Source organism: Lipotes vexillifer, unplaced genomic scaffold, assembly GCF_000442215.2.
Source record: "Lipotes vexillifer unplaced genomic scaffold, Lipotes_vexillifer_v1.1 scaffold476, whole genome shotgun sequence".
Lineage (NCBI taxonomy): Eukaryota > Metazoa > Chordata > Mammalia > Artiodactyla > Lipotidae > Lipotes > Lipotes vexillifer.
In genome coordinates, this window is record NW_006791475.1 from 977,566 (window position 1) to 1,005,029 (window position 27,464).

Genomic DNA, 27,464 nt, shown 5'->3' on the forward strand with positions numbered 1-27,464 from the left:
CATGTGCCTCCCCATCCCTTTTACTGGTAGTTAAAATCAAATGACTCCAATGAACTCTTTAAATCTGAAACACATTAGCATATTCTGATCAGAACACTTAATCTGGATGATACATGAGGATATATAGTGAAAGAAAATGAGATACACTTTGAATTAGGTATTTGTAGCAGATTCCTACATTTCATGTTTTCCATTTTTTGTGGTCATTATACTTTGATTAAAGATTATCTATTATTTTTCTATATTTGCGTGCATTAATCTCCCTCAAGGCAAATTCCTATTGTGCAATTTTGGAGGTTTTTCATTGACTGGGTAGGTCCCTCAAAAACTGATCCAGTTCCCCTCCCACACTGTCTGCCCAACAAGGAATCTATCTGTAGTTTTTCACAGATCACACAAGTAACTCGTCATTGAATGCTTCATGTCCTAAACTAGGCCCTTTCTTAGAGGTACACTGCCTGTAGATTCAAATATGTGTCTAATCATATGTCTAGACAGGCCATTTAATACAGTATGTAGAATGAAGCTTCTTCATACTGGCTAGATCGAATTCCATCCTATCACCTACTAGCTGTGTAATCATGAGCAACCTCTATATGTTCCAAGGCTCCAAGGCATCCCATGTTTATCATGAGGATAAAATAATAATACAAATCAACTGCTGAGAACTCTGCCTAGTCTACGTTAAGCAATTTGTAAATGTTAGATCTTGTTATGACTTTGAACTAGAAACTCTGCTGGGCTTTAGAGATAAAATGTTGAACAAAAGCAGACATAGACCTTTCCTTTGGAGAGTTTACATCACACAAAACCTACATATAACAAATGACATAAATTTGTCATTCAGGCTTCACTATATTTTACTTAATATTTGTTTAATAAAAAAGTAAATACTGGGCCTCCCTGGTGGTGCAGTGGCTGAGAGTCCGCCTGCCGATGCAGGGGACACGGGTTCGTGCCCCAGTCCGGGAAGATCCCACATGCCGCAGAGCGGCTAGGCCCGTGAGCCATGGCCGCTGAGCCTGCGCATCCGGAGCCTGTGCTCCGCAATAGGAGAGGCCACAACAGTGAGAGGCCCGCGTACAGCAAAAAAAAAAAAAAAAAAAGTAAATACTTCTTTTAAATTATTTGAGAATAAATGAAGCATATATAGCTCAGAAAATTTAGAGGGATATAAAAATCAAAGCGGTGTATTTCCTTTTATTCTGTCTTTATAAGCAAATATTTATAAAATTAGTACAAAACACATAAACCATTTTCTATCTGATTTTATTACTAAATAGTATGAACTGTAAAATGTCCTTATATTTATGGAAAAATCTAGCCATTCCCTAGAGTTCAACACACTACATATTTTTCTTTTTCTCATTTTGCTATTATAAATAACGTATCAGTGATATGCTACCAGTGTTTATTAGTGTTTAACAACATTCTAATTATTACCATGATTCTGAGAGGGGGAACAGTATTTTATATGGGTATTTGTAGCATTTTAGCCACATTATAGGATTGATTTCCATTCTTTAATTTCTTTATTATTTTTAGGCCAAGTATTTTCAGGTAGGTTCAAAGATCATATACCCATGATAAAGAGCAAATGATCAAAACCAAATTTAACAACAAAAATATTATTAAAAGTATCAAAAAAGGATAAAGGTGTGTTTTTACCTGTGTGCATTATGAAATGATAGCCACAGCCAAAGAAAAATGAGTCTGGTAGCAAAAGAAATGTCATGAAATCAATGAATTAACTACTTGCATTTAGCATCTTGGTTATGCTTAATAATTCATATTTCAAATAACCCTCAAGTATGAAAACAATTATTAATCTAACATATGTTCACATAGGGTTCTATAAAAATAAATATAAATCTGAAAACCACTCTAGTTGAACATTTGAACATTATTGTGGGATGGAAATCTCTTTATGATTTCTGCTTTGGTCTAACTGGGACACAAGTGGATGTTTTTTAAATGATAAAATGGTACACCCGGGACTGACTGAGTAAATTGTACTGTGTCCTCTCACAGGACATATCAATTCCACTGCAGCTGAGGAAACAGAGGCTTCAAGAGGAAGAGCTCAAGTTCTCATCTTACACTAATTAATTTTGAGAAAACATAAAAATACTTCCTAAATTCATATATTCAAATATACTGATGGAAAATAAAGCTGTTAGTTTAATCTTAATGTTCAATATATTAATTTCTAGAATCTGCATAAGCAAATATATGCAAATTTTGAGAAACATTCACTACAACTCAATTAGACAAGCTATGCGTGTGTAATGTATGCTGTATGTTAAAGTAGGTTACAGAGCCAACGTGGAACTCACTTTTTCTAAAGAATTTAAAAATCTATGTAAGTATCAGAGTCAACATTTTGAAAAATTGTGTGTAATATACTAGAAAATGTCCTACAAACTCATTTTGCTCAAGGAATACATGGTAGGCTTTAGTTAATGGTAGTTTTAGAATCATGCCTTGAATCTTTATAGAGTTCTAGAAAATATAAGAAAGGTCAATCAATATATTACATTACCTTTAGCTCCTAAAACTAGCTCCTTTAAAGCTCTTTTATCTTTTAAAACATAATTATATGTGACAAAGTTAAGAGAAAATAATTTAATTTTTGTAAAATAAAATTAAACTGAGAGTATTGGTAAATTATAGTATTGCATGTGAGACAATTATACACTTTCTTAACTCTGGAGGGGTATATCTGCTGATCTACATATGTGTAGCAAGTAATACACAGCATATCAATAGGTATAATTATATATGACTATGTTAACTACATTACAATGAGAGGCACAGACACAATAATCATATATATCTTGCATACCAAAAATTTTGGCAATTTTACCTTTTGTGTCTTGATAAAAACAGGGCCCCTGTGTTTTCAATTTACATTATTTAGTTAATTTATCAGAATAAAAAGCAGCAGGAGTGCTTTCAATGTTGGATTTATCTTTGAATTCACAGTTCCAGTTAGCAATAAATGTATTAATTGAAAATTGTATGTGCACTGTATTCAGTGAAAAATTGTTTGCTGTCACAGTATTTTCAACCAATTAGTGCATATTCATCTTTATGATAAATTTTGCTTTTGACTTTTTTAGATAGCTCAATAATAGTAACAATATTATTAAGGAGTATTTAAATTTTAAAAAATGAAAGATAAGTGATTTTTAGCAGCATAATTTAAACAAATTTCTTGAAACATGTACCATGGTTTAACATACCACATTCCCAGTAATATGGTTTCATTAAGATAGCTTCAAATTTCTAAGTACTTAGTCTGTGTTTCGGTGGGGATTCATGTAGGTACATCTGTTATACAAGTGACTGCAACAGATGCAGATGATGCCAACTATGGAAATAGTGCCAAAGTGGTCTACAGCATATTGCAAGGACAACCATATTTTTCAGTGGACCCAGAATCAGGTAACAACATCTAATACTTGGTCTCTTTCTCATTATGCAATACATCTGGATGCACATTTATAGATTTTCTATATTTAAAAAACTATAAAGTATCATGTTTTTATTTATTCCTTATATTGATAGTTATTCCATGGATACAGAAGCAGAATTCCTATTATTTAAAAAGATTTGAATCCTTAGCCCTTTAGACTAGTATTTATTGAGTTTAAATTTATTACATTAAATACAAAATTTCACAGAGATTCAACACATTACATGTCTTAGGAAATACTCAAAACCAAAAAAAATGTGACAATCATCAAAATTAAGCTTATTCATCTAAAGACTTCTGACTAAAGTTAGTTTTTCTAGTCAAAACGATAATTAAATTGATCTAGCAAAAATTTTTTCCTGAACAATAGCCCATGGAAGAATTTTTTTGTTGCGTGAATTATGTTAACTTGGTTACGTATGGATTGAAAGACTTATCTAGGTACACTGACATCTTATCATCTGTTTGTTCTGATTAATGTCTGTAAAATGGATCTTGCATGGCTTAATTTTAAAACACAGTGACTGAACTGAAAAATATTTGTCTATTTTTTCCAAAAGGCATAATAAAAACTGCATTACCAGACATGAGCAGAGAAAATAGAGAGCAGTACCAAGTGGTTATACAAGCCAAAGACATGGGTGGCCAGATGGGAGGCCTTTCTGGAACCACCACAGTGAACATCACTCTGACAGACGTCAACAACAATCCTCCTCGATTTCCCCAGAGTAAGAGAGGTTTCAGTGATACCATGTGGAAAGTTTCTCAAACACACTATGAACAGTTTAATACTTTTACTAGTAGTTTCACTACTAGTTTATGGATAAAGATGAATCCACAACCCCTCCTCCCACAGAATATCACAATTTCCCACAATTAATTAACAGTGACTAGGATCATTTCATCATTGAGTAGGTAATGGAGAAAACAAGGAAATGAGGTTCTTTTTGGCAAATTTAATTATCTTCTTCTACCTTTTGAAGAGTTATAAAATTTTCCGGACTACCTTTCCCAACATTTCCTATGATCATCTAGTTCTTTTTCTTATCTATTTCCTGGTTATGAGCGTGGACTCTCAAGTCTGACCACCAGGCTGCAAATCCCATGTCTATCACTTGTCTTGCCTCAGTTCTCTTGTTTGTATGTAAGAATTATAATCCCTTATTTAATCAATTCTAAAACACAGGTTTGTTGATGTTTTAACATCTCTGAAATCAGATACTATATTAAAATCCATGCAAGTTAGTTTAATTGGCCACATTTTTCTTTCTTATCGGCCCATAGTCTCATGAAATAACTTGGTTGTGATGGCATCTGAGACATGTTAGAGTTTTCTGGTATCTGTTACCTACTTGTGATGATTAAATCAGTTAATAGCCTTTCAGTTGTCACGATTTCTATGTTAAACCATGGATTCTTTGCAAGCCATGAGGTCCTACAAAAACAGACTAATTCTCTGCTGAAAATATTTCTATGTTGCAGCAAATAAAATTATAACAAGTCCTATCTTGAAATGTTCTGTTAAGGGCCCTGAAATTTCAATTTATAACATTGATTCCAATACAGTAAAGCATTTTTTCCAAGCTAATCAAATCTGAAATACTTGATGATACAGCTCTAGATGGTGGACATATACAAATGATAAATATTAAAAAATAAACTTTGCTGAAAATATGAATAATAAGACTAATTAACATAAATCTAAACTTTGCATTCAGGTTCCTTAAACGTAAACTGAAAAAGTATGATGTGATGAATTCTCAGATGACTTACCACTCTATAATTTTATGATCTATTATAATCTCAGCAGAAGGTTTGGAACTCTAATAGTAATAGTAAAAATGTTCTTGAGCTAAGAACTGGGCTAAGCATGTTAAAGACATCATTTCATGGAATCTTCATAACAAACCTATGAGTTAATAGCTACCATCATCTCTATTTTATAGATGTGTAAATTAAGGGTTAGAGAATTTAACTAACTTGCCTAGTGATGAAACTTCAAATCCAGGGCAGTTGGATTTAGAAGTCCCTCTTCTTAACCACCCAGCAAATTGGAAAGAGAACAGACTTTGAAGTCGGGGAGACTTAGTTTTGCCTTCTGCTTTTCTCAGCTTTAAAGGATGATTTCCTTGAGCCTTATCTGAGGATAATACACTTGCCTTCATTCTATAAGGACTAATGTTAGAATTAAATACATTAACATAGAGGGCCTTTGGCCTTATATAGATTTCAACATATATTAAATGTTTAAAAACATTTCTAACTTTCATTAACATTTTTTGTGATATTTTCCTATCATCTCTTAAATAAATCCTCACAAACTAAAATGCTTTCATGAACAGGACAATGTAATGGCTGAAACTGCAGGAGACAGAAACGTTCATATCCCACTTAAAGACATTAACAAGCAAAAAAAAAAGAAAGAAAGAACTTGCTGTGTGTGGATTTCTTTTTTTCTATCCCTGAGTTAGAATATAAGAATAATGCATGTTCTAAATCATTTAGTATAAGTAAAGATGTGTAATGACAATGTTGAATGCTTCAGATAAGCAGTAAATAATTGTTGTCCTTGCCCTCTTAAGTCAAAAGTTCTGGATTTTAATATCAGGACTACCATCTATTATCTAAATAACCTTGAGACATTCACTTAATCTTTCTGGAACATATATTTCTCATTTACAAAATGAGAGTACTCTGCCTGTATAAATTATTTTTCTAACTTAATAAATCTATAATTTTTGATGGCTTACAATTCAATATGATGAAAAACTCTCATAATTTGAAATTAATTTATTTAAGCAAAAAAGGCAGAGGAAATGAAAGATTTTTGTTATCTAAAGATGAAACAGCTTTGATTTAATTTTCAGGTATGTATCAATTTTATTCGCCTGAGTCTGTACCTCTTGGAACTCATCTTGGAAGGATAAAAGCCAATGACCCTGATGTGGGGGAAAATGCTGAGATGGAATACAGCATTGCTGAAGGAGACGGAGCAGACATGTTTGATGTCATCACTGACAAGGATACACAGGAAGGGATTATAACTGTCAAACAGGTTTCTTCTTGCTGTCTTCATTTCCTCATTGAGTGCTTTATAGTTTATTTTTGCTTTTCAAGGAAGAAAAGCCTAGGATTTATTTTTCCCATCCTTTACATGCTTCTATCCTTGATATAAGTGGGAATAGTTGCGATTTCACTTCAAATAAATTAAGCATCTTTATCATTGACACTTAAAAACTGATATAAAACCTCAACAGCTTGTGCTTATAGCAGACAACAATCAAACAAGGATTAGATACTCTCAAAAGTCTTTGTTTTATATTTCTCCATGGTATTATTTCATTCACTGTTTAAAATATTTAAATTGTTAAGTGTGATGGTTTATAAAATTAGATGAAGCCTGAAGATGCTTGATTTTTAAAGCAGTGGAGATTATAAAGCGTTACACAGAATAATCAAGATAAATACTGATTACTTTATATCACCCTAATTTCCCTGCTTTCATTCACATCTTTTTTCCCACAGTGGTCAGATTAATTTTTTTTTCTTTTTAAAACAGTTTTAGAACTGTAGGACTTAAGGAAGCAACTTATGTGAATGGTTTGTTAAATCTCAATTTTATGTTTCTACTGATTTAAAATTTTTATAACTTTAATAATAATAATATAGTAATAAATAGCATATGTATTTACTAGATAATACTTCATTTACCTGTGACTACCAAAATGTAAAATGCATTACTAAGTGTGAATCAATCTTAATGTGTATACTATTATATTGAATTACTCCTTATAAATGTGTAAGGCAAAAAAAATTTCCTAATTTATTTGTTATACCCATGAAGCAATAACTGGGAAAGTTATTTAACCAGAATTACTGGGACTATTAAGAGAGGTGGTTTTAAATTTCAAAATTGTCTTCCATTTTTATGTCTGCTATATTATACTAATTTTTTCTTATTTTATTTAACTTCAGAATTTAGATTATGAAAACAAAATGCTGTACACTTTAAAAGTGGATGCAAGTAACACTCACCCTGATCCACGATTCCTGTACCTGGGACCTTTCAAAGACACAGCTGTGGTCAAAATATCTGTGGAAGATATGGATGAGCCTCCTGTGTTCAGTAAAATTTTTTACTTGATAGAAGTAGATGAAGATGTAAAGGAAGGCAGCATCATTGGACAGGTTACAGCATATGACCCAGATGCCATGAACAATTTAATAAAGTACGTATTTTGAGAAAACTTAAGTTTGAAGAAAAATGATAACCTCACTGTTTATAAGCTGTGTGAAAAAAAAATGTACCATGTATGATCAAGTACAGTAATGCAACCAAACACTTCCATAGCACAAACTTTTAGCTGGGCTGTCTTCTAAGTGCTCTGGATATATTTCATTTGACTCTTATCACATATTACAAGGTAGCTCCTATTATTATATCTTTCTGTAGATGATAAGACTAAGGTACCGATCATTTAAATAACTTGCCAAATAATTAGTCACTGGCAAAGCTGGGTTTGAGGTTCAGGCTGTCTGGCTCCAGTGTCCATGATTCTAATCCCTTAGTTATTGATGTAATTCTTGTCTCATTGCCCTTCTTTGATAAATCATAGTTCAAATAATAAGATATCTAAACAAATACATTAGAAAAGAAGTTCTTCTAGAAAAGCTTAAGAGATACCTTGAAAACTGATGAAAAACGTCTTTTGAAAATAGTCCCTAGGCACATTTTACATCAAAATTTTTGAGAAGCAAAATATCAATTATATTCTATTAATAAAACAGAGAATTGGTAAAACGAGTAATGATATTTGAGAACAGTAAAACTATTAAAAATTGGTATAGTATACTGCAGAATAGTGTAATACTTTCCCAAAATTTGAATATTGTATTAACCATTTAAAAGTTTTCAAATATGCCAGAAACTATGCTTCAGGAGAATATAAATATAGTTGTGACATAAATGGATGAATAGGATGGGTGGATGAAGATGGGTAGGTATGTTGATGAAGACAAAAGAGACAGACAAATAATATATTGTCTGTTAATGTGTGGCTAGTAAAATACCTAAAATTATGCTTTGTTTAAAATTTAATTTTTTATCCAACAAGGACCGACTGTATAGCATATGGAACTGTACTAAATATCTTGTAATAACCTGTAATGGAAGGGAATGTAAAAAAAAGAATATATATATTTATATGTATATATAACTGAATCATTTTGCTGTATACCTAAAACTAACACAATATTGTAGTAAATAAACTATATTTCAATAATTTTTTGATCAAACTTAATTTTTAATTAAGGAAAATAAATGGTTAAATATTTATTGGGAATGCCCAGATTTCCTGGAATTCATGTCATACCATCACATAGAAAATCAGTGAGCACAATACTAAGTATATAAGTATTAAATTTAGTTTAAGATGTAATAACTATTCATGTTAATTTACAAAGCAACGTTTGTTGCACTAAATATGCCCTAATTTATATTTAATTTCTTGGTCAATTAATATATTTTTAAAATAAAAGTTTGTGAAATTTTAATCTGTAATTAGTACTCAGAGTTTAGCTTGAAATATTTGGTTAGTTTTAGGTTAATTAGAATAGAATTGACTTAACTTTCTCTTTTAAATAAATGTTCAGGTTTAAATTATATATTTAGTATATTGTTAATTAATTTTAAAACATGACTTATAATGATACCAATGCATAAAAGATTATTTTACTGACACTTTTGTATCAGCATACATAAAATGGATTAATTTAAAATTTTCATATTATATAAAACAAAACTCCTAAAATGAAATGAATAAGTAATCTAATTTTCCAGTGGTCTACACATATGTTCCAGCATTTTTATATCCAAAATGTTTATTTATTTTTTACTGAAATTGAGTGTGGCTGATTGGTTTTGGCAACTCTTATATGTGCATTTTTTGTGTGTGTTCTTTGCAATATTGCAATAGAAATAAATCACCACTTATATTAAAAATGGATAAGGGAATGTCCATACCAATAGCTGTAAATGCTCAGTAAGTATCTGTTCTTGATAGATTTTGCAATTTTCAAAAAATAGTAGTCAATGTCTTTTCTACTTCAATTGTGGCACCAGATTCATGACATGAGACAAATATTTTGCCTATCCTTTCCTCTATAAAATAATTGTTATCATTTATTGAGCCCTTACTATGAGCTGGAAACTATCCAAAGAGCTTTATATTTATTAGATCATTTAAACCTCATCACATTATAAGGTGAGTACAACTGTTATCACCTACATTTTTTAAAAGTTTTATTTTATATTGGAGCAAAGTTGATTAACAATGTTGTGTTAGTTTCAGTTGCACAGCAAAGTGATTCAGTTAGACATATTTATGTATCTATTATTTTTTCAAATTCTTTTCCCATTTTGGTTATTACAGAACACTCAGCCGAGTTTCCTGTGCTGTACAGTAGGTCCTTATTGATTATCTAATTTTAAATACAGTAGTCAGGCTCACAGACTTAGAGAACGAACTTATGGTTAAACAGGGGGGAAGGGGGAGGGGGAGGGATAGATTGGCAGTTTGGCATTGACATATACACCTACATTTTAAAAAAACATAAATTGAGATGCAAAGAGTTTAAGGAACTTTACTAAGGACACTGAACAAATAATTAGCAGACTGAGGTTCAAACTACCTATGATCTGAATGCACAGCCAATATATCTTTAGCAGATATATTCTGCTTTCTTACTGACCAAATTATTAATTAGAGAATTAATATTGTTTCACATTCATAAACTGCTTTGACCGACCTCAGTGGTACAAAGCAAAGCCTCAAGGACAAAATTATACAAAAAGCAAAATATGGCTTTTGTCCCTCAGAATTTGGTCTAGTTTTTCATCATTTTTTCCATTTCCCACAATAGGACATTTCTTTTTTTTCCTTCCAGTTTTATTGAGATATAATTGACATATAGCACGGTAAAAGTTTAAGGTGTACAGCATAACGATTTGATGTGCATACATCATGAAATGATTAACGCAATAAGTTTAGTGAGCATTTATCATCTCATATAGATACAAAGTTAAAGAAACGGAATTTTTTTTTCCTTCTGAAGAGAACAGTTAGGATTTACTCTTTAACAACACCTATATATAACATACAGCAGTGTTAATTATATTTATCATGTTGTATATTATATCAATATCACTAGTACTTACATATAACTGAAAATTTGTACCTTTTGGCTGCCTTCATCCAATTCTCCCTCCACCTAGCCCCACCTCTGGTAACCACAAATATGATCTTTATGAGTTTGTTCTGAAGTATAATTTTCTTACAACACTATGTTTTTTCCTGTTGAGCAACATAGTAATTCAAAATGTCTATAATTTCAAAATGATCACCATGATAAGTCTAGCTACCATCTGCCACCTTACAAAGGTATTACACAGTTATTAACTATATTCCCCACACTATACATTTCATACCTATGGCTCATTTATTTGCCAAGTAGAAGTTTGTACCTCTTAATCTCCCTCACCTATTTCTTTCCTCCCCTATACCTTCCCCTCTGGAAATTATCTGCTCTCTGTATCTATAACTGTTTCTGTTTTGTTATGTTTGATCATTTGTTTTTCTTTTTTCATTTCACGTACAAGCGAAATCATACAGTATGTGTCTTTCTCTGTCTGACTTATTTTATTTACTCTAGATCCATCCATGCTGTCACAAATGGCATAATTTCATTCTTTTGATGGCTAAGTAATATTCCATTGTGTATATATGCATATATACCACATCTTCTTTATCCATTCATTTATCACTGGGCACTTGCTTCCATATCTTGGATATTGTAAATAATGCTGCAATAAATGTAGGGGTGCATATATCTTTTCTAATGAGTGTTTTCTTTTTCTTTGGATAAATACCCAGGTGGAATTGCTGGATCATATGGTAGTTTGGTTTTAATAGTTTTGGTGAATCTCCACACTGTTTTCCATATTGGCTGCACCAATTTATATTCCCACCAACAGTGCATGAGAGTTCCCTTTTGTACACATCCTGTCAACCTTCGTTGTTTGTTGTTTTTTGATAATAGCATTATGACAGTTGCGAGGTGTTATCTCACTGTGGTTTTGATTTGCATTTCCCTGATGATGAATGATGTTGAGCATCTTTTCATGTGCCTGTTCACCATCTACATGTCTTTGAAAACATGTCTAATCAAAACCTCTGCCCATTTTTTAAACAGGTTGGTTTTTGTATATTTTGGCTATTAACCACTTATTGGATCTATCATTTGCAAATATCTTCTTCCATTCAGTAGGCAGCCATTTCATTTTGCTGATTATTTCTTTCACTGGTCAAAAACTTTTTAGTTTGATTAAGTCCCATTTATTTATTTTTGCTTTTGTTTCCCTTGCTTGAGTAGATATATCCAAAAAATATTACTAAGACCAATGTCAAAGAGCTTATTGCTTATGTTTTCTTTTAGAACTTTTACGGTTGCAGTTCTTACATTTAAGTCTTTAATCCATTTTGAATTTATTTTTATGCATGGTGTGAAAAAGTAGTCCCGTTTGATTCTTCTACATGTATCTGTCCAGTTTTCCCACAACCACTCATTGAAGGGACTATCTTTTCTCCAATGTATATTTTTGCCTCCTTTGTGGTAGATTAATTGCCCATGTAAGTGCAGGTTCACTTCTGGGCTCTCTATTCTGTTTCAATGATTTATGCGTCTGTTTTTGTACGAGTACCATACTGTTTTGATTACTACAGCTTTGTAGTATAGTTTGAAATCAGAGCTCATGATACCTTCAGCTTCGTTCTTCTTTCTCAAGATTGTTTTGGCTATTCAGGGTCTTTCGTGTTTCATACAAATTTTAGAATATTTGTTCTAGTTCTGTGAGAAATCACTTTGGTATTTTGATAGGGATTGTATTGATTCTGTAGCTTGCCTTAGGGAATATGGATATTTTATATACATTATACACAAAACTGATTCTTACAATCCATGAACATGGTATATCTTTCCATCTGTTTGTGTATTCTTCAATTTCTTTCATCAGTGTTGCATAGTTTAGCAAGTACAGGTCCTTAACCTCTTTAGATTTATTCCTATGTATTTTATTCTTTTTGATGTGATTGTAAATGGTATTGTTTTCTTAATTTCTCTTTCTGATAGTTCATTTTTAGTGTCTAGAAATACAACAAATTTCTGTATATTATCAATAATTTTGTATCTTCCAACTTTACCAAATTATTGATGAGTTCTAGTATTTTTTTGGTGGCATCTTTAGGATTTTCTAAGTGTAGTATCATGTCATCTGCAAACAGTGACAGTCTTTATTCTTCCTTTCTAATTTGGATGAATTTTATTTCTTTTTCTTGTCTGACTGCTGTGGCTAGGACTTCCAAAACTATGTTGAATAAAAGTGGTGAAAGTGTGTATCCAGGTCTTGTTACTGATTTTAGAGAAACTCTTTCAGCTTTTAAACACTGAGTATGATTTTAGCTGTGGGCTTGTAATATATGGCCTTTATTATGTTGAGGTATATTCCATCTAAACCCACTTTGTGGAGAGTTTTTTTTCTTATATAAATGAATGTTGAATTTTGTCAAAAGCTTTTTCTGCATCTATTGAAAGATCATATGATTTTTATTCTTCAATTTGTTAATGTGGTATATCACATTGATTTGCAAATACTGAACCATCCTTTCTTCCCTGGGATAAACCCCATTTGATCATGGGGTATGAACCTTTTAATGTATTGTTGAATTCATTTTGCTAACATTTTGTTATGGAGTCTTGCATCTTTGTTCATCAGTGGTATAGGCTTGTAAATTTTTTGTGTTATCTTCTTCTGGTTTTGGTATCAGGATGATGCTGACCCCTTAGTATGAGTTTGGAAGCATTCATTCCTTTTTAATTTTTTGGAATATAGTTTGAGAGCCTGGTGTTAACTCTTCTATAAATGTTTGGTAGCATTCATCTGGGAAAATATCTGGATTTTTGTTTGTTGGGAATATTTTTTTTAATTACTGATTCAATTTTATTACTGGTAATAAAATAATAATTTTCTATTTCTTCCTGGTTCAATCAGGAGGTTGCACATTTCTAAGAATTTGTCCATTTCTTCTAGGTTGTCCATTTTCTTGGTGTATAATTGTTCATAGTAATCTCTTATGATCCTTTGTATTTCTGTGGTGTAGGTTGTAACTTCTCTTTTTTCATTTCTGATTTTGTTAATTTGGGCCCTCTCTTTCTTCTTAAAGAGTCTGGCTAAAAGTTTACCAATTTTGTTTATCTTTACCAAGAACCAGCTCCTAGTTTTATTGATCTTTCCTATTGTGTTTTTTGTTTTCTTTTCTTTTGTTCTCTATTTCATTTATTCCTGCTCTTATCTTTATAACTGCTTTCCTTCTACTAACTTTGGATTTTATTTTTCCTTCTTTTCCTAGTTCCTTTAGATGTAAAGTTAGGTTGTTTCTTTGAGGTTTTTCTTGTTTCTGAGATAGGCTTTTCTTGCTATAAACTTCCCTATTAGACCTGTTTTTGCTATCCCAAAGGTTTTGGGTCATTATGTTTTATTCACTTAGTCTGTTTACATTTAAAGTAATTGTTGATAGGTAAGTGCCTACTGCCATTTTGTTAATTGTTTAGGGGTGGTTTTATAGTTCTTTTTTGTTCCTTTCTTCTTCTTTTTCTCTTCTCCCTTTTGATTTGATGGCTGCCTTTAGTGTTTTGCTTGGATTCCTTTCTCATTTGCATGTATGTATCTGCTATAAATGTTTGAGTGGTATCAGGATGATGCTGGCCTCTTGGTATGAGTTTGCAATTATTCATTCTTCTTTAACTTTTTGGAATAATTTGAGAAGGATAGGTAATAACTCTTCTATAAATGTTTTGTAGAATTCATCTGTGAAGACATCTGGTCCTGAACTTTTGTTTGTTGAGAGTTACCGTGAGGTTGCTACCATGAGGTTTATATATAGCCATCCATATACATATGATTATTTTAAGTTTCAGATCTCTTAAACTCAAACTTTAACAACCCTGCATTTTTACTCCCCAGCCCCACTCCACATTTACTGTTTTGACATCATATTTTACATCTTTTTGTTTTGTGTATCGCTTAGTTATTTATTATACATATAGATGATTTTACCACTTTGGTCTTTTAACCTTCCTACTAGCTTCATACATCGTTGATTTACCACCTTTACTGTATACTTATCTTTACAAATGAGATTTTTCCTTTTGTAATTTTCTATTTCTAGTTCTGCTTTTCTTTTTTACTCAGATAAATCCTTTTTCTTTAAATTTGGTTTGGTGGTGCTGAACTCTTTAGTTTTGGCTTGTCTGTAAAACTTTTGATATCTCCATCAAAACTGAATGAAACCTTGCCCAGAAGAGTATTATTGCTTGTAGGTTTTTCCCTTTTCATCACTTTAAATATATTGTGTCACTCCCTTCTGGCCTGTGTAGTAACTGCTGAAAAGTTGACTGATAGCCTTATGGGAATTCCCTTGTACATAATTTGTGGCTTTTTCCTTGCTGCTTTTAATATTCTCTCTTTAATTTTTATAATTTAGTTACAATATATCTTGGTGTGGTCCTCTTTGGGGTGATCCTGTTTTGGACTCTGCTTCTTGGCTTGAATGCCTGTTCCCTTTCTCAGGTTAGCGAAGTTTTCTGCTATAATGTCTTCAAATATGTTCTCTGCCCCTTTCTCTCTCTTCTCCTTCTGGACCCCAAAATGTGAATCTTAGTATGCTTAATGTTGTACTACAGGTCTCTTAAGTTGTCCTCCTTTATTTTTATTATTTTTTTTTTCTTTTTGCTGTTCAGCTTCAGTGATTTCCACTACTCTGTCTTCTTTCAGCTTGCTGATCTGTTCTTCTGTATCATCTAATCTGTTGATTCATTCTAGTCTATATTTTGTTATTGTATTCCTCATGTATTTTGGTTCTTCTTTATATTTTCTTAACTCTGTTAAAATCTTCTAACTTGTCACTTTGTTCATCCAATCGTCTCCCAAGTTCTTTGAACATTTTTATGATCATTACCTTGAACTCTTTATTGTGTTGACTGCTTCTCTCCACTTCACTTACTCCTTCTTGTGGGGTATTATCTTGTTCCTTCATTTGTAACGTATTGTTCTGTCACCTCATTTTGCCTAATTTGCTGTTTTTATTTCTATGTATTTGGTAGGTTGGTTACATTTCCTGACCCTGGAAGTGACCTTTTGTAGTAGATGTCCCATGTGCCCCAGCAGTGCACTCCCCTCTGGTCACCAGAGCTATATCCTCTGGGGTGGCCTGCATGGTTCTTCTGTTGAGGCAGATTGAGTATTACAGATGGTCTGGTAGGAGTGGCTGGCCCCAGATCTAGTTGGTTACCCGCCCTGCCTTGTGTGGAGGCTGCAGGCTGCTGGGTCTCAAGGGGCAGGGTGATATGGTAGCTGGCTCTGTGGTCCCAGAGATCCCGGGACTATTACTGGCCCACAGGTGGGCAGAGTTGGTGACTGGTGATTGTGGGGCCAGGGATCCTGAATTTCATGTCAGCCTGTTGTTGGACAGGGCCAGGTCCCAGGGGATCCCTGGACTGGTGTCTGCCCACGAGTGGGTAATGTTGGGTACTGTGGCTAGTTCTGGGCACTAGTGGCAGAGCTGGGTCTTGGAGTCTCTGGTTTCAGGGCCAGGGGCCCCAGAGTTGGTGCCAGCCTTCTGGGGAGTAGGGATGGGGCCCAGGGGGTCCTGGGGATTGTGCCTGCCCACTGGTTGATGAGGCTGGTCCCAGGGCAAGTGCCAGCCCACTGGTGGGTGGAGCATGTTAGTACACCTATTAAAATATCCCCAAAATCTTCCCCCAAAGTTTCCTAATTCCCCTAATTCCTAATTCCTAATACTTCCCTCCCAAACATCCTGGAACCAAACCCTGTTCCCAGGCAAACACTGAACTACTTTATGGCAATATAGATTAAATTTGATTGGATTTTCTTGACTTTATACAAATGAAATCATACAGTATTTATTCTCTTCTGTCCAACTTCTTTCATTTAGCATAACTATCTTGAGATTTTCCATATTGTTGTGTGCATTAATAGTTTAATTTTCTAATTGCTGAATAGTATTCCAAAGTGTGGAAATACCACAATTTGCTTATCTGTTCACTTATTCATTGATATTTTAAGTTTTTGATATTTGATATCCAAATACTTGGATATTATAATACATTTATACACATTTGTATATAAGTACACATACAAATATTTGTGTATCAGTATTTGTATAGTTACATGTGTTCACTTTTCTAGAGTAAATATCTAGGAGGATTATGATTGGAACATGTGGTGGTTATATGACTAACTTTTAAAATGGTTATACAATTTTTCATTCCTATCAGCATGTGTGATGGTTCCAATTTCTCTACATCCTCACCAACCCTTGGTACTGTCAACTATTTTAATTTTAGCCTTTCTAATAGATGTATAATAATATCTCCATTACCTTTATGGCTAATGATTTGAGCATTTTTTTCATATGTTTATATGTCACCAATATATGTTTTTTGATGAAGTGTCTATTCAAAATTTGCCTAAATTTTACTGGGTTATGTCTTTGTTACTGATTTGAAGACACACACACACACACCCAAACCCACAGACACACACACACTGGATACAAGTCCTTTATCAGATATATGATTTGCAAATATATTCTCCCCAAGTCAGTGGATTGTATATCCATTTCCTTAAAGTGACTTTCAAAAAGCAAAAATTCTCAGTTTTAATAAAATCCAGTTTATTAACTTTTAAATTTATGGATGAAGCTTTTAGTGTCTTATATAGGAAGCATCTGCCTAATCTCAAAATTCTCATTCTATTTTTTTTCATGTAGGAGATTTATTGCTTTTAGTCATATGTATATCTATGATTCATTTCAAGTTAATTTTTATATGGTGTGAGTTATGGATCAAAGTTTTTTTCTTCTTTTTTGTATATGGTTAGTTTACATTGGAAATGCAATGTTTCCTGCACCATTGGTTGAAAAGACTATACTTTTCACTGAATAAACTTTGTACATTTGTCAAAACTCAATTGTTTATATAAGTATGAAACTAACTCTGGACTCTCTCTTCTATTCCAATTATATATTTATCTACGTTTACAAAAATGGCACACTGTTGTACAGATTTATTAAAAAAGTCTTTACATTAGGTAGTATTCATCATTTAACTTTTTTTTTTCTACCTGAAGTTGCTTGGTAATTCTAGGCCCTTTACATTGTCATATATCAAGTGCTATAAAAGAGTCTCCTGAAATTTTCATTGGGATTGTGTTGAGTCCATTGATCAATGCAGGCAGAATTGATAATAACTTAATGATACTGAATATATTAATCCATATACAATGTGCATTTCTCCACTCATGGAGGGTTTTTTCAGCCATGTTTTGTGGTTTTATGTCTACATATCAAGAACATATTTTATATTTTTTGTTGCTTTATTGCACTGGCAAGAACGTCCAGGACAATGCTAAACAGAAGTGATAAGAAGATAAGTCCTTCCCTTCTTCCTTGTCTTATGAAGAAATTAGTTTTTCATTATTAAGTATGAGGCTGTTAGTCTATTTCTGCTTTTGTATTTAAAATACGTTCCTTATAGAATCATATAGCTGTGTTTTGCTTTATTGCACAATGTAACATTCTGTTTCTTTTAATTGTGATATTTAGACCATGTATATTTAATGTGACTATTGATACTATTAAGTTTAATTTATCATCTTGCTATTTGTTTTCTTATTGCTCAATCTTTGTTTCATCTTTCTTATTTTCTGCTTTCTTTGGATTAATACTGTATTTTATTTTGCATTCCTTTTTATTTCCTTTTTTATGTTATCACTCTTTCATTTCTTTTTTTTTTTTTTGCTGGGTATAGAATTTTAGATTGAGGGTAGCTTTATTTATTTTTTCTAGCTCTATAGTAAAGATTTTTCACTGCCTTTATGTTTATTTTTCTCTTTGTAACTTAGTTGTTCCTTAGTATGCATTTAAATTTTGTCACTGGTTTTAAGCAACTTGATTATGATGTGATTTTCTATAACATGCTTCATATATTTTGTACTTGAAGTTTATTAAGCTTCTTGGATCTGTGAGTTTATGACTTTTCTCAAACTTGGGAAACTTTTCAACCACTGTTTATTCAATAATTTTACCCTACCCTCCTCTCTTTTAGATCATTTAATTATGTTAGGTGTCTTGAAAGTGCAACACAGCTCACTGGTGCTCTAATTTTTAATCCCCACACCTTAATCATTTTAAATATTTCCCATTCATCTTCAAGTTTACTATTTTTTTTCATGCAATATCTAACCTGCTTTAATTCCATCAGAGTATAATTTTCAACTCACAGACTGTAGTTTCTCCTCTAGAAGTTCCATGGAAGACATATATCTATATCTAGTTATCTATATTATTTCCTTAACGTTTCCTCTAGTTAAATATAGAGAATGCATTTTAAATAACTTTTTAAATACCACTGTCAGCTAATTCTGTCAACTGTGTCATTTCTGGGTTAGTTTCAATTGACAGATTTTTCTTTGCAGTCACATTTCCCATTTTTGCTTACCTGTGATTTTTGATTGCCTGACAAATATTGTGTTTATGCTGTGTTAACTGTATGATAGCTTTTCATTTCTATAAATACTATTGATCTGTGTTCAGATGTGTGGCTAAGTTACTTGAAACAGCTTAAACCTTTTGGCCCTTGCTTTAGCAGCCCTTTGTCTAGATCTAATTTTGCCCCATAAATCAAGTAAGACATTTCTGAAATTCTACCAAAGCCCCATGAGTTATGAGTTTTCTACTTAGGCTGATGGGGATTATTTCCAGACACATGCCAGTTCAATTGTGCTCCCTCTGGCCCTTATAATTGGTTACATCTATGGCTTCATTTTATCTGCTCTCATGCATGTTCTGATTAGCACTCAGCTGAAGAGTTGAGCAGGATCCTCTTAATATTTCTGTGGCTCTCTCTCTGTGAAGCTCTATCCTATGAAGTCCTCTGCCCATCAAATTCTACCCACCTTGGTCTCCCTGGACTCTCAGCATTATCTCCTGAATTCAAGGGATTGACAGGCTCCATCTGGGCTCCCACTTCCTGCATTATTGTTTAGAAACCCTCCCAGGCAGCAGCCAGTTTTGAGGATCACATCATTTCTTCCTCTTTTCTCAGGAATTACCCTCTCTGTCTCCTGGCATCTAATGCTTCAAAAATAATTGTTTCGGGCTTCCCTGGTGGCGCAGTGGTTGAGAGTCCACCTGCCAATGCAGGAGACAAGGGTTCGTGCCCTGGTCCGGGAAGACCCCACATGCCGCGGAGCAGCTGGGCCCGTGAGCCATGGCCGCTGAGCCTGCGTGTCCGGAGCCTGTGCTCCGCAACGGGAGAGGCCACAACAGTGAGAGGCCCGCGTACCGCAAAAAAAAAAAAATAATAAAATAATAATAATAATAATAATAATTGTTTCATATATATTTTTTATTTGGATTTTAGTGGGTTTTGGCAGGGTGTGTGTGTGAGGGGTGGGTAAATCCAGCCCCTGTCATTTTATATTTGAAGAGGACATTCAAAATATCATTTTGAACATGTTTTTGATAATATAATTGTAGCCATTCATTTTAGAAAAAATGGATTGCATAGGTAATTTTGTAGCAAATAAGACATCTATAATTCTCCCCTCAGTAGATACTCCAGTGCTATTTATTCTACTTCCATCAAGTACTTCATCTTTTAAACAGTTTATCAATCTATTTTTTAATTAAGTAGAGCTTATATAATATATATGGGTTTATGTATTTTACTAATTGTGAATATTTGCTAATGTCATTACAGTTCTTGATAAACTTCTATTGTATAGATAACATACTATCATGTAGGTAATGCATCACTGATGAAAATTTAGATTGTCTGGAGATATATATCTGATAATCTCCTCATGATACAATTTTAGGAGAAAAACTTCTTGATCAGAGACTGATAGTAAAACTTGCAACCTTGCTTTATGGTATATAAAAGTGGCTGATACCCTTTTAAGTCCATAGCTCTTCCAGAAATATTTACTTTTTATAGGGTACTCAAGTCTTAAAAAAACAATGAGCAGTAGTTTTACCTGTAAAATCTCAAGAATTATGACAAAGGGAAGAAAAATATTTGGAGAACAAATGAATCTGAAATTATGTTCCTAAAATTATACTGTCAAGTCTGACAAAATATAAGGCCATGCCTGAAAATATAGCATTAGACTGATTCCTGTTAGCATAAAAATGTATGCAAAAAAAGCTTTAGATATTCAATTATAGTGTGAAAAAACAGCAATAATTCAACAAGGAGACAACATTATAATATTTAACTCTTTCGTTTGCTCTGATAGCATTTAGAAGGATGACTGATCCCCAGAGCAGAAATAGGCTATGATAAACATCATGGAACATTTTCCAGGGAAAGTTTGGGAAGTAATTCTCACCCACCAGTAAATCTGTTCATCAAACATATTTTCTGAAATACATCTGCCACTTGCAACGTAAGATTATGGTTACAATTAGCAGCTGTTGTCAGCTCCACTTCACCTCATTAGTAATTATGGATTTCCTAAGTTATAGGGTTGATTATAGCTTTATAGGTTCTGAAAGAACATGTTGTCTCATTTCATACCAATTTTATGCTCAACATATTTAAAGGTTCAACGAATTTTAGAAGAAATCAGTTCTACCGCAGTCAAATAGAGAAGTAAATACAAACAAACTTGCTGGTGAGAAATTTAGTTATGTCACCATAAAATGTACATGATTCCACCATAAACTGGAATAAGTGCCTTCATATATACCAGTACTTCTTTAATATTTGCTTGATTTTATTACAGAGAGTAAAATAATAGTAATTTTAAAATCATGTCAATAATATTTGGAAAAAAATAAAGGTTTGAACTATTTGTTGAAGCAGTGTAGCCATTCTCAAGGAAGGTTTCATAGTTTGTAGCTAGAAAACACATTTCCGGAAAGCAGTAGCTGGAAAGGAATGAGCAAACTCATAGCCTAATTATACTGACTTAGTGGAAGATGTACCTGGAATTCAGGAAAGGAAACGGAATACTATCTTTGATGTATTCCTACATATTACTGATTTGTTCTGGTGTAATTTAATTTACATGTTTTTTTGTAGTAGGTGAAAATACAGGGATCTGCTATGTGTTTAATTCTTAATCGTAGAGCTTAAAAAACAAACTAGAACCAAAGTTCAGCTTCCATGGTGTCAGTTCACTTGTGATCTTTTTACCTTGTTATTTTTGCTGCCTATGTGATTGGCTCCTGTTTCTGTAAAACGTATTCATTCAAAAAATTATGCCAATGATCTTTTTTAAAACTTATTGTTATAAATTCAATATAATGAGATCAATGAAGTATTGTTTTAATAAGCCATCTGCTGGGACATAGAGACAGTTTTGTCTCGCGTTATGTGTTTATCAGCCTCTTTTTGGTCATTTGTTGTAATCCAGTGTACTTATTATTAATAGGTAAACCAGAACATCCTATTCTGTGTTGAAAACAGAGCACTGGCTGCTAAATAGATGAAAACTATCTCTGGGCTTTGAGAAACTGAAAGACATCATTTGCAGTGGGGCAAATTTATAAATACAGATCTGGAAGTTTGCAGTGTTAATGTTAAAGTGAACTATTTATAAATCATCAAAGTGACTCTCCTTCATGAATTATTAACTTGAAAACAGTGCTTTTCCAGGTTGAACCTAAGAGTAGGGCAGCCAGAAACACAGACCTATTTTGATCCCACATAAGCTCAAAGTGAGTCAAAGCTAGATTTGTATAATGTTAGAATTGTTAACTACTCCTCAATCATAGAAATCTCCATGCTAATCTCTAGGGCATGTAGCAATGGGTAAAAAGCGATTTTTATTTTACTTCTGATCTTTGATGCAAGTGATACGAAGGAATCCAAGATCTATTCAGCGATAAGCAGATAATAGTTAACTATTGACCTTTCCAACAACGGAGATAAATATATACAGGTGAATATTATGAATTGAGATTCATTCAACACATAGATGTGGTTGTGTGGTTATGCTCTTTTATTTGCTTTCTTTGTGTTCCTTTTAGGATTGTTTGTATTCATAAGCAGAATTTGGTGTAAGTACTTCAGGAAAAAAAACATTTTTTAAATGTTGCAATGTTTAACGTTTAAATGTTCCAACGTTTCTCAGGCCACATCAGGAGCTAAATTGTAGGAAGATTGAAACCTAGACATAGGAAACACTCTATTATCTTTTGTCTTAGCACTATTTAAGCAATAAAAATTAAAAAGAGAAAATTTCATATGACTTTTATTCTTGATCTTAGTACATTAATGAGTATTTTAAAAAATAAGAACTATCTCAGATCCTTGTCTGACAATGAATGCTTAGTTAAAACTCAACGTAACTTTTGCTTCTAGGAAATATATACACTACTATGCATTTTTATATAATTATTTTTATATTTAGGTTTAAAATTTTTCTCTATTTACTTAGGATTTCCCACCCCAGAAGGATAGTTACTCTTGGGCAGCGACCATATGTCACATGAGTTTTTTTTCCCTAAATCCCCAAATTCTTTTTATAGCAACCATGTAGAAAAATTAATCATAATTATTGCAAAAATAAGGGAATACTACCATTTCCATGTAGCTCTATTGTACACTGCACAACACTTCCAAAGGATAACAAGGTGACTGTCCTGGTTTCATATTTTGGGAATGAGGTACAGGAAGAAATCTGAGACCAACTATATGCTAAGATTTTAGCTATTTTACCTTTGAGATGAAATCTAATATATATACATATAATATGTATATTTTCCACATGCCCAAATACTCACTTTGAAGCAGTATTTTTGAGTTTGAAGCAATAATTTTACAAAATTTAGCAGAAAGTAAATTAGGTAAGCACCATCATATACTATATTAAGTTGTTAAAATTTCTGAAATCTGAGTTTACTAATGGATCCCTTAAGTTAAGCACAGTCCTTATAATAATGGACTAAGTCACATGTTCTTTATTAAAATAACCCAAAGAAATCATTGAATTTAGATAAATGTATTTTTATCCAATATTTTTAAAATTGCCAATGTTTCACAATGTTTAGAAACCTAAATGTCTATTTTTTGTCAAAGTCAGTGCCTGATAGTGGATATATTACAGATTTATAATGGGAGTTGTTAATTCCCTAATTCACCAGATTAAAAGGGAGTTCATTTGCTAAGTGTCTTAAATAGAAACCTAGAAAAATGAGGATGCCACCAGATGCTGATTAGTCTGTTAGTTCTCTTGTCATTGTTGCTCCTTTGACTGTCCTTATTCTAACCAGTTTATCCCACGGTCTTAACCTTGCTATACAAAGCCTTATCTATGAACTTTACAACATGGGATTCACCTAAGAGTTTTTTAGAAATGCAGAATAACAGTTCCCACACTAGACTTACTGAATAAGAGTCTGTTTTTACCAAGATCCCCATGTGATTCATATGAACATTAATGTTTGAGACACACTTAGATTCCTACATGGCTCAATTAAACACTCAGCAGCAGAAATCTCAAACATGCAAAAATGGTAGCTAGTACATCTGTGGTTCTTTGTCATTTCAGTTTTTATTTGGAAAAGGCTAAAGGGAGAGATTGGAGGAAGACCTTTGATTCAGCTGAAATGATCTTTGAATAGAGAACCATTCAAGAGCCATGTATTTTACAACAGCCTCTGCATATTCACTTATAAGGACTCTGTGGACACATGTTTTTATGTGTTATTTTCAACATAATTTCAATTTGTCCAATGCAATTGACTCTATCAACTTTAATATGACTTTAATATGTCTCAAGCACTGCAATAGGTCTATGATAGGATAAACTAATCAAGTGACGATTAAAAACTCACTTAAAAGCTGCCACAAGGATTCATGAGTATAACTAAGGACTCTGAAGTACACATATCATAGAATAGTAATAATGAAAACAGCCAACTACATCAATTATCTAAATGACAATTATATTAAATAAAAATTCAAGAAAATTATCGGTATTTTACTTGTCATATTTATCAGACCATCATGTGAACTGCCTATAACTTTAAGAAATGGTAGATGAATTAATAATTTTAAAACAATGCCTGGAGTTATGAGTCTCTTTTCTGCTAGATACTCTGTTGATCGGCATTCGGATATGGACCGGATTTTCAGTATTCACTCAGAAAATGGTTCTATTTTCACTCTGAAGCCTCTTGACCGGGAGTCAACCCCTTGGCATAACATCACCATTACAGCCACAGAGATAAGTAAGTTTGAAATACATCCACCTGAACACATTATTTTTCACCAAAATAGTAAAATAATAGCATTAAGTAGACTCTTTTACTTGAGTGGAATGAATTTCCACTCTTGCTGAATTAATTCTATCAGCAAGAGCTGAGAGAAATGATTTAGAGTGTGTTGGATTTTTAAATTATTTTAATGATTATCAAATATTCACTTCATTTTAAACTTGATTTTCTTTTACATCTCACTGTAGGATAAAAATATAATCTAACCTCATAAAAATAATTAATCAGTCTAAGAAAATTATCTCTTACAAATAATATTCACTCTCAATTATATTCTCCTCTTTCTATCATGCTCTTCATCTGAACCGTGTAAGAAAGCTGAGGTATCCATCAGCAATCCAATCAAGAAGTGAACACCCCAGAAATGATCTGTTGCTAAGTTACAAACGGGGCAAACAATATCACTACTACTCTGTAAATGAGACTGAAATCTTACACATGTTCTCATTGCAGATAACTCAAAACAAAGTAGCCGCATTCCTGTTTTCATCAGAATTCTGGATATAAATGACCATGCTCCAGAATTTGCCATGTACTATGAAACATTTGTCTGTGAAAATGCAAAACCTGGGCAGGTAAGTTATTATAAACTTAAAAAAAATTTTATCTTCACAAAGGCAGATGACACTACATTAATTTACTTGCACATTTTTTTCATGCAAACTATTGCCAGTCTTCCTTGTCACTTGTTTATCTCTCCTTACCAAAAAAATCACAATAATCTTAAAAAGATGATTTTTTAAATATTTTATAATCCATGATATAATAGGAAAAATTATAATATATGCTTTAATTTATAGACTAGGTACATAATGAATATCACATAAAAATTTCCTACCTGGATACATAATCATATTGATACTGAGCTATAATCACGAATAGAATGAACATACATTAAATAAAACATGAAGTATGAAAATAAAATTGTTGTGTTAATATAAAGGAAATCATAATAATTGTCTTGTTGGTTACATTTTGCTACTTTGGATTGCTCAATCGGGACATTTTGGTTTGAGACAAGTTATATTTTGTTTGTGATTTTTCAACTTTAATATTAGTGAGATAAAAAAGAGTGTACAAGAGTTAAAAAGTCCTCATATAAAGTAATATTTCAGGTATCTCTAAAGTAATTTTAAGAAAATGCAGAATATGTTCATTTTTTACACTAATACAGCATTTTACAAATACAAATACTGTATTTTACAAATACAAACTGCATAAATGTTATTGAAAGAAATTTTAACGAGTTATTTAGATATTTCCTTGAGGAAAAAGTAGGCAGATGGTAAGAATCATATATAATTCTATCATGTTCTTTTAATATAGAAAATAAAATGAAATACAGTCTTTCTTCTATTCCAGTAGAGATTATAATGAACTGAATATTTCTGCCCCCTCAGAATTCATATGTTGAAGCCCTATCCCCCAGCGTGGCTGTATCATCTGAAGATGGGGGTCTCTAAGGAAGGAATTAAGGTTAAATGAGGTCATAAAGTGGGGCTCTGATCTGACAGTATTAGTGTCCGTTAAAGAAGAGACACCAGAGAGATCACCCTCTATTGTCATACACACAATCAAAGGAAAGGCTATGTGAAGATGTAGCAAGAAGGAAGCTGTCTGAAAGCCAGGAAGAGACCTCTCACTAGAAGCCCACTATGCTGATACACTGATCTCGGTCTTCCAACCTTCAGAATTGTGAGAAAATAAATTTCTGCTATTTAAGCCATTCAGTATATGGTGTTTTGTTATGGCAGCTCAAGCAGACTAAGAAAAAGGTACATACCACATTCCACTTACATACACAGAAATACAAATGAAGTTTTTATTTTCTTTTCACCAGCAAAGAATCATTACACAGTTATTTGGATTAAAAATTGTTTTCCTGGGCTTCCCTGGTGGCGCAGTGGTTGAGAGTCCGCCTGCCGATGCAGGGGACACGGGTTCGTGCCCCGGTCCGGGAAGATCCCACATGCCTTGGAGCGGCTAGGCCCATGAGCCATGGCCGCTGAGCCTGCGCGTCGGAGTCTGTGCTCTGCAACAGGAGAGGCCACAACAGTGAGAGGCCCACATACCGCAAAAAAAAAAAAAAAAAATTGTTTTCCTTTTTTCACTTCGTAACAAGTAATGGACATATTCTCAGTTCGATGAATTATTATTTTTAATTTGCTGCTTTTCAGAGCATAGCTACACATTAGTTAGCTTATTCAACTACCCATTTATTAATGGAAATTTGGTTTACCAACAAAATGTTACTCTAGCAGACAGCACTACAGTGAGCATTATAATACATGTATAGTTGTATACTACCTGGAATCATTTTTCTTTGATGAAATCCTCAAAGAAGAAATAACTTTTGTCTATAAATACTCATCAATGCTTCCAAATAGTGCTCAGAATATGTTATATACCTAGTAATAACTTCCACCAAATGTGTATAATTGCTCATTTATTGGGCAACACTAGATTTTAAATACTATCTACCAATATGTAAAATCTCATAATAGGGCTTCCCTGGTGGCGCAGTGCTTGAGAGTCCGCCTGCCGATGCAGGAGACGCGGGTTCG

The 27,464-nt window shown here is 32.9% G+C and overlaps 1 protein-coding gene across 1 annotated transcript in view; it reads left to right on the forward strand.

The window, feature by feature from the left end:
• Positions 1 to 27,464, forward strand: part of CDH9 (cadherin 9) — an 81,548-nt gene that overhangs the window by 46,664 nt on the left and 7,420 nt on the right. The window contains exons 3-8 of the mRNA XM_007464444.1: positions 3,328 to 3,447; positions 4,039 to 4,206; positions 6,346 to 6,533; positions 7,454 to 7,707; positions 24,719 to 24,855; positions 25,354 to 25,475. Coding sequence (XP_007464506.1) covers positions 3,328 to 3,447; positions 4,039 to 4,206; positions 6,346 to 6,533; positions 7,454 to 7,707; positions 24,719 to 24,855; positions 25,354 to 25,475 — 989 coding nt within the window. The remainder of the gene's footprint in view (positions 1 to 3,327; positions 3,448 to 4,038; positions 4,207 to 6,345; positions 6,534 to 7,453; positions 7,708 to 24,718; positions 24,856 to 25,353; positions 25,476 to 27,464) is intronic.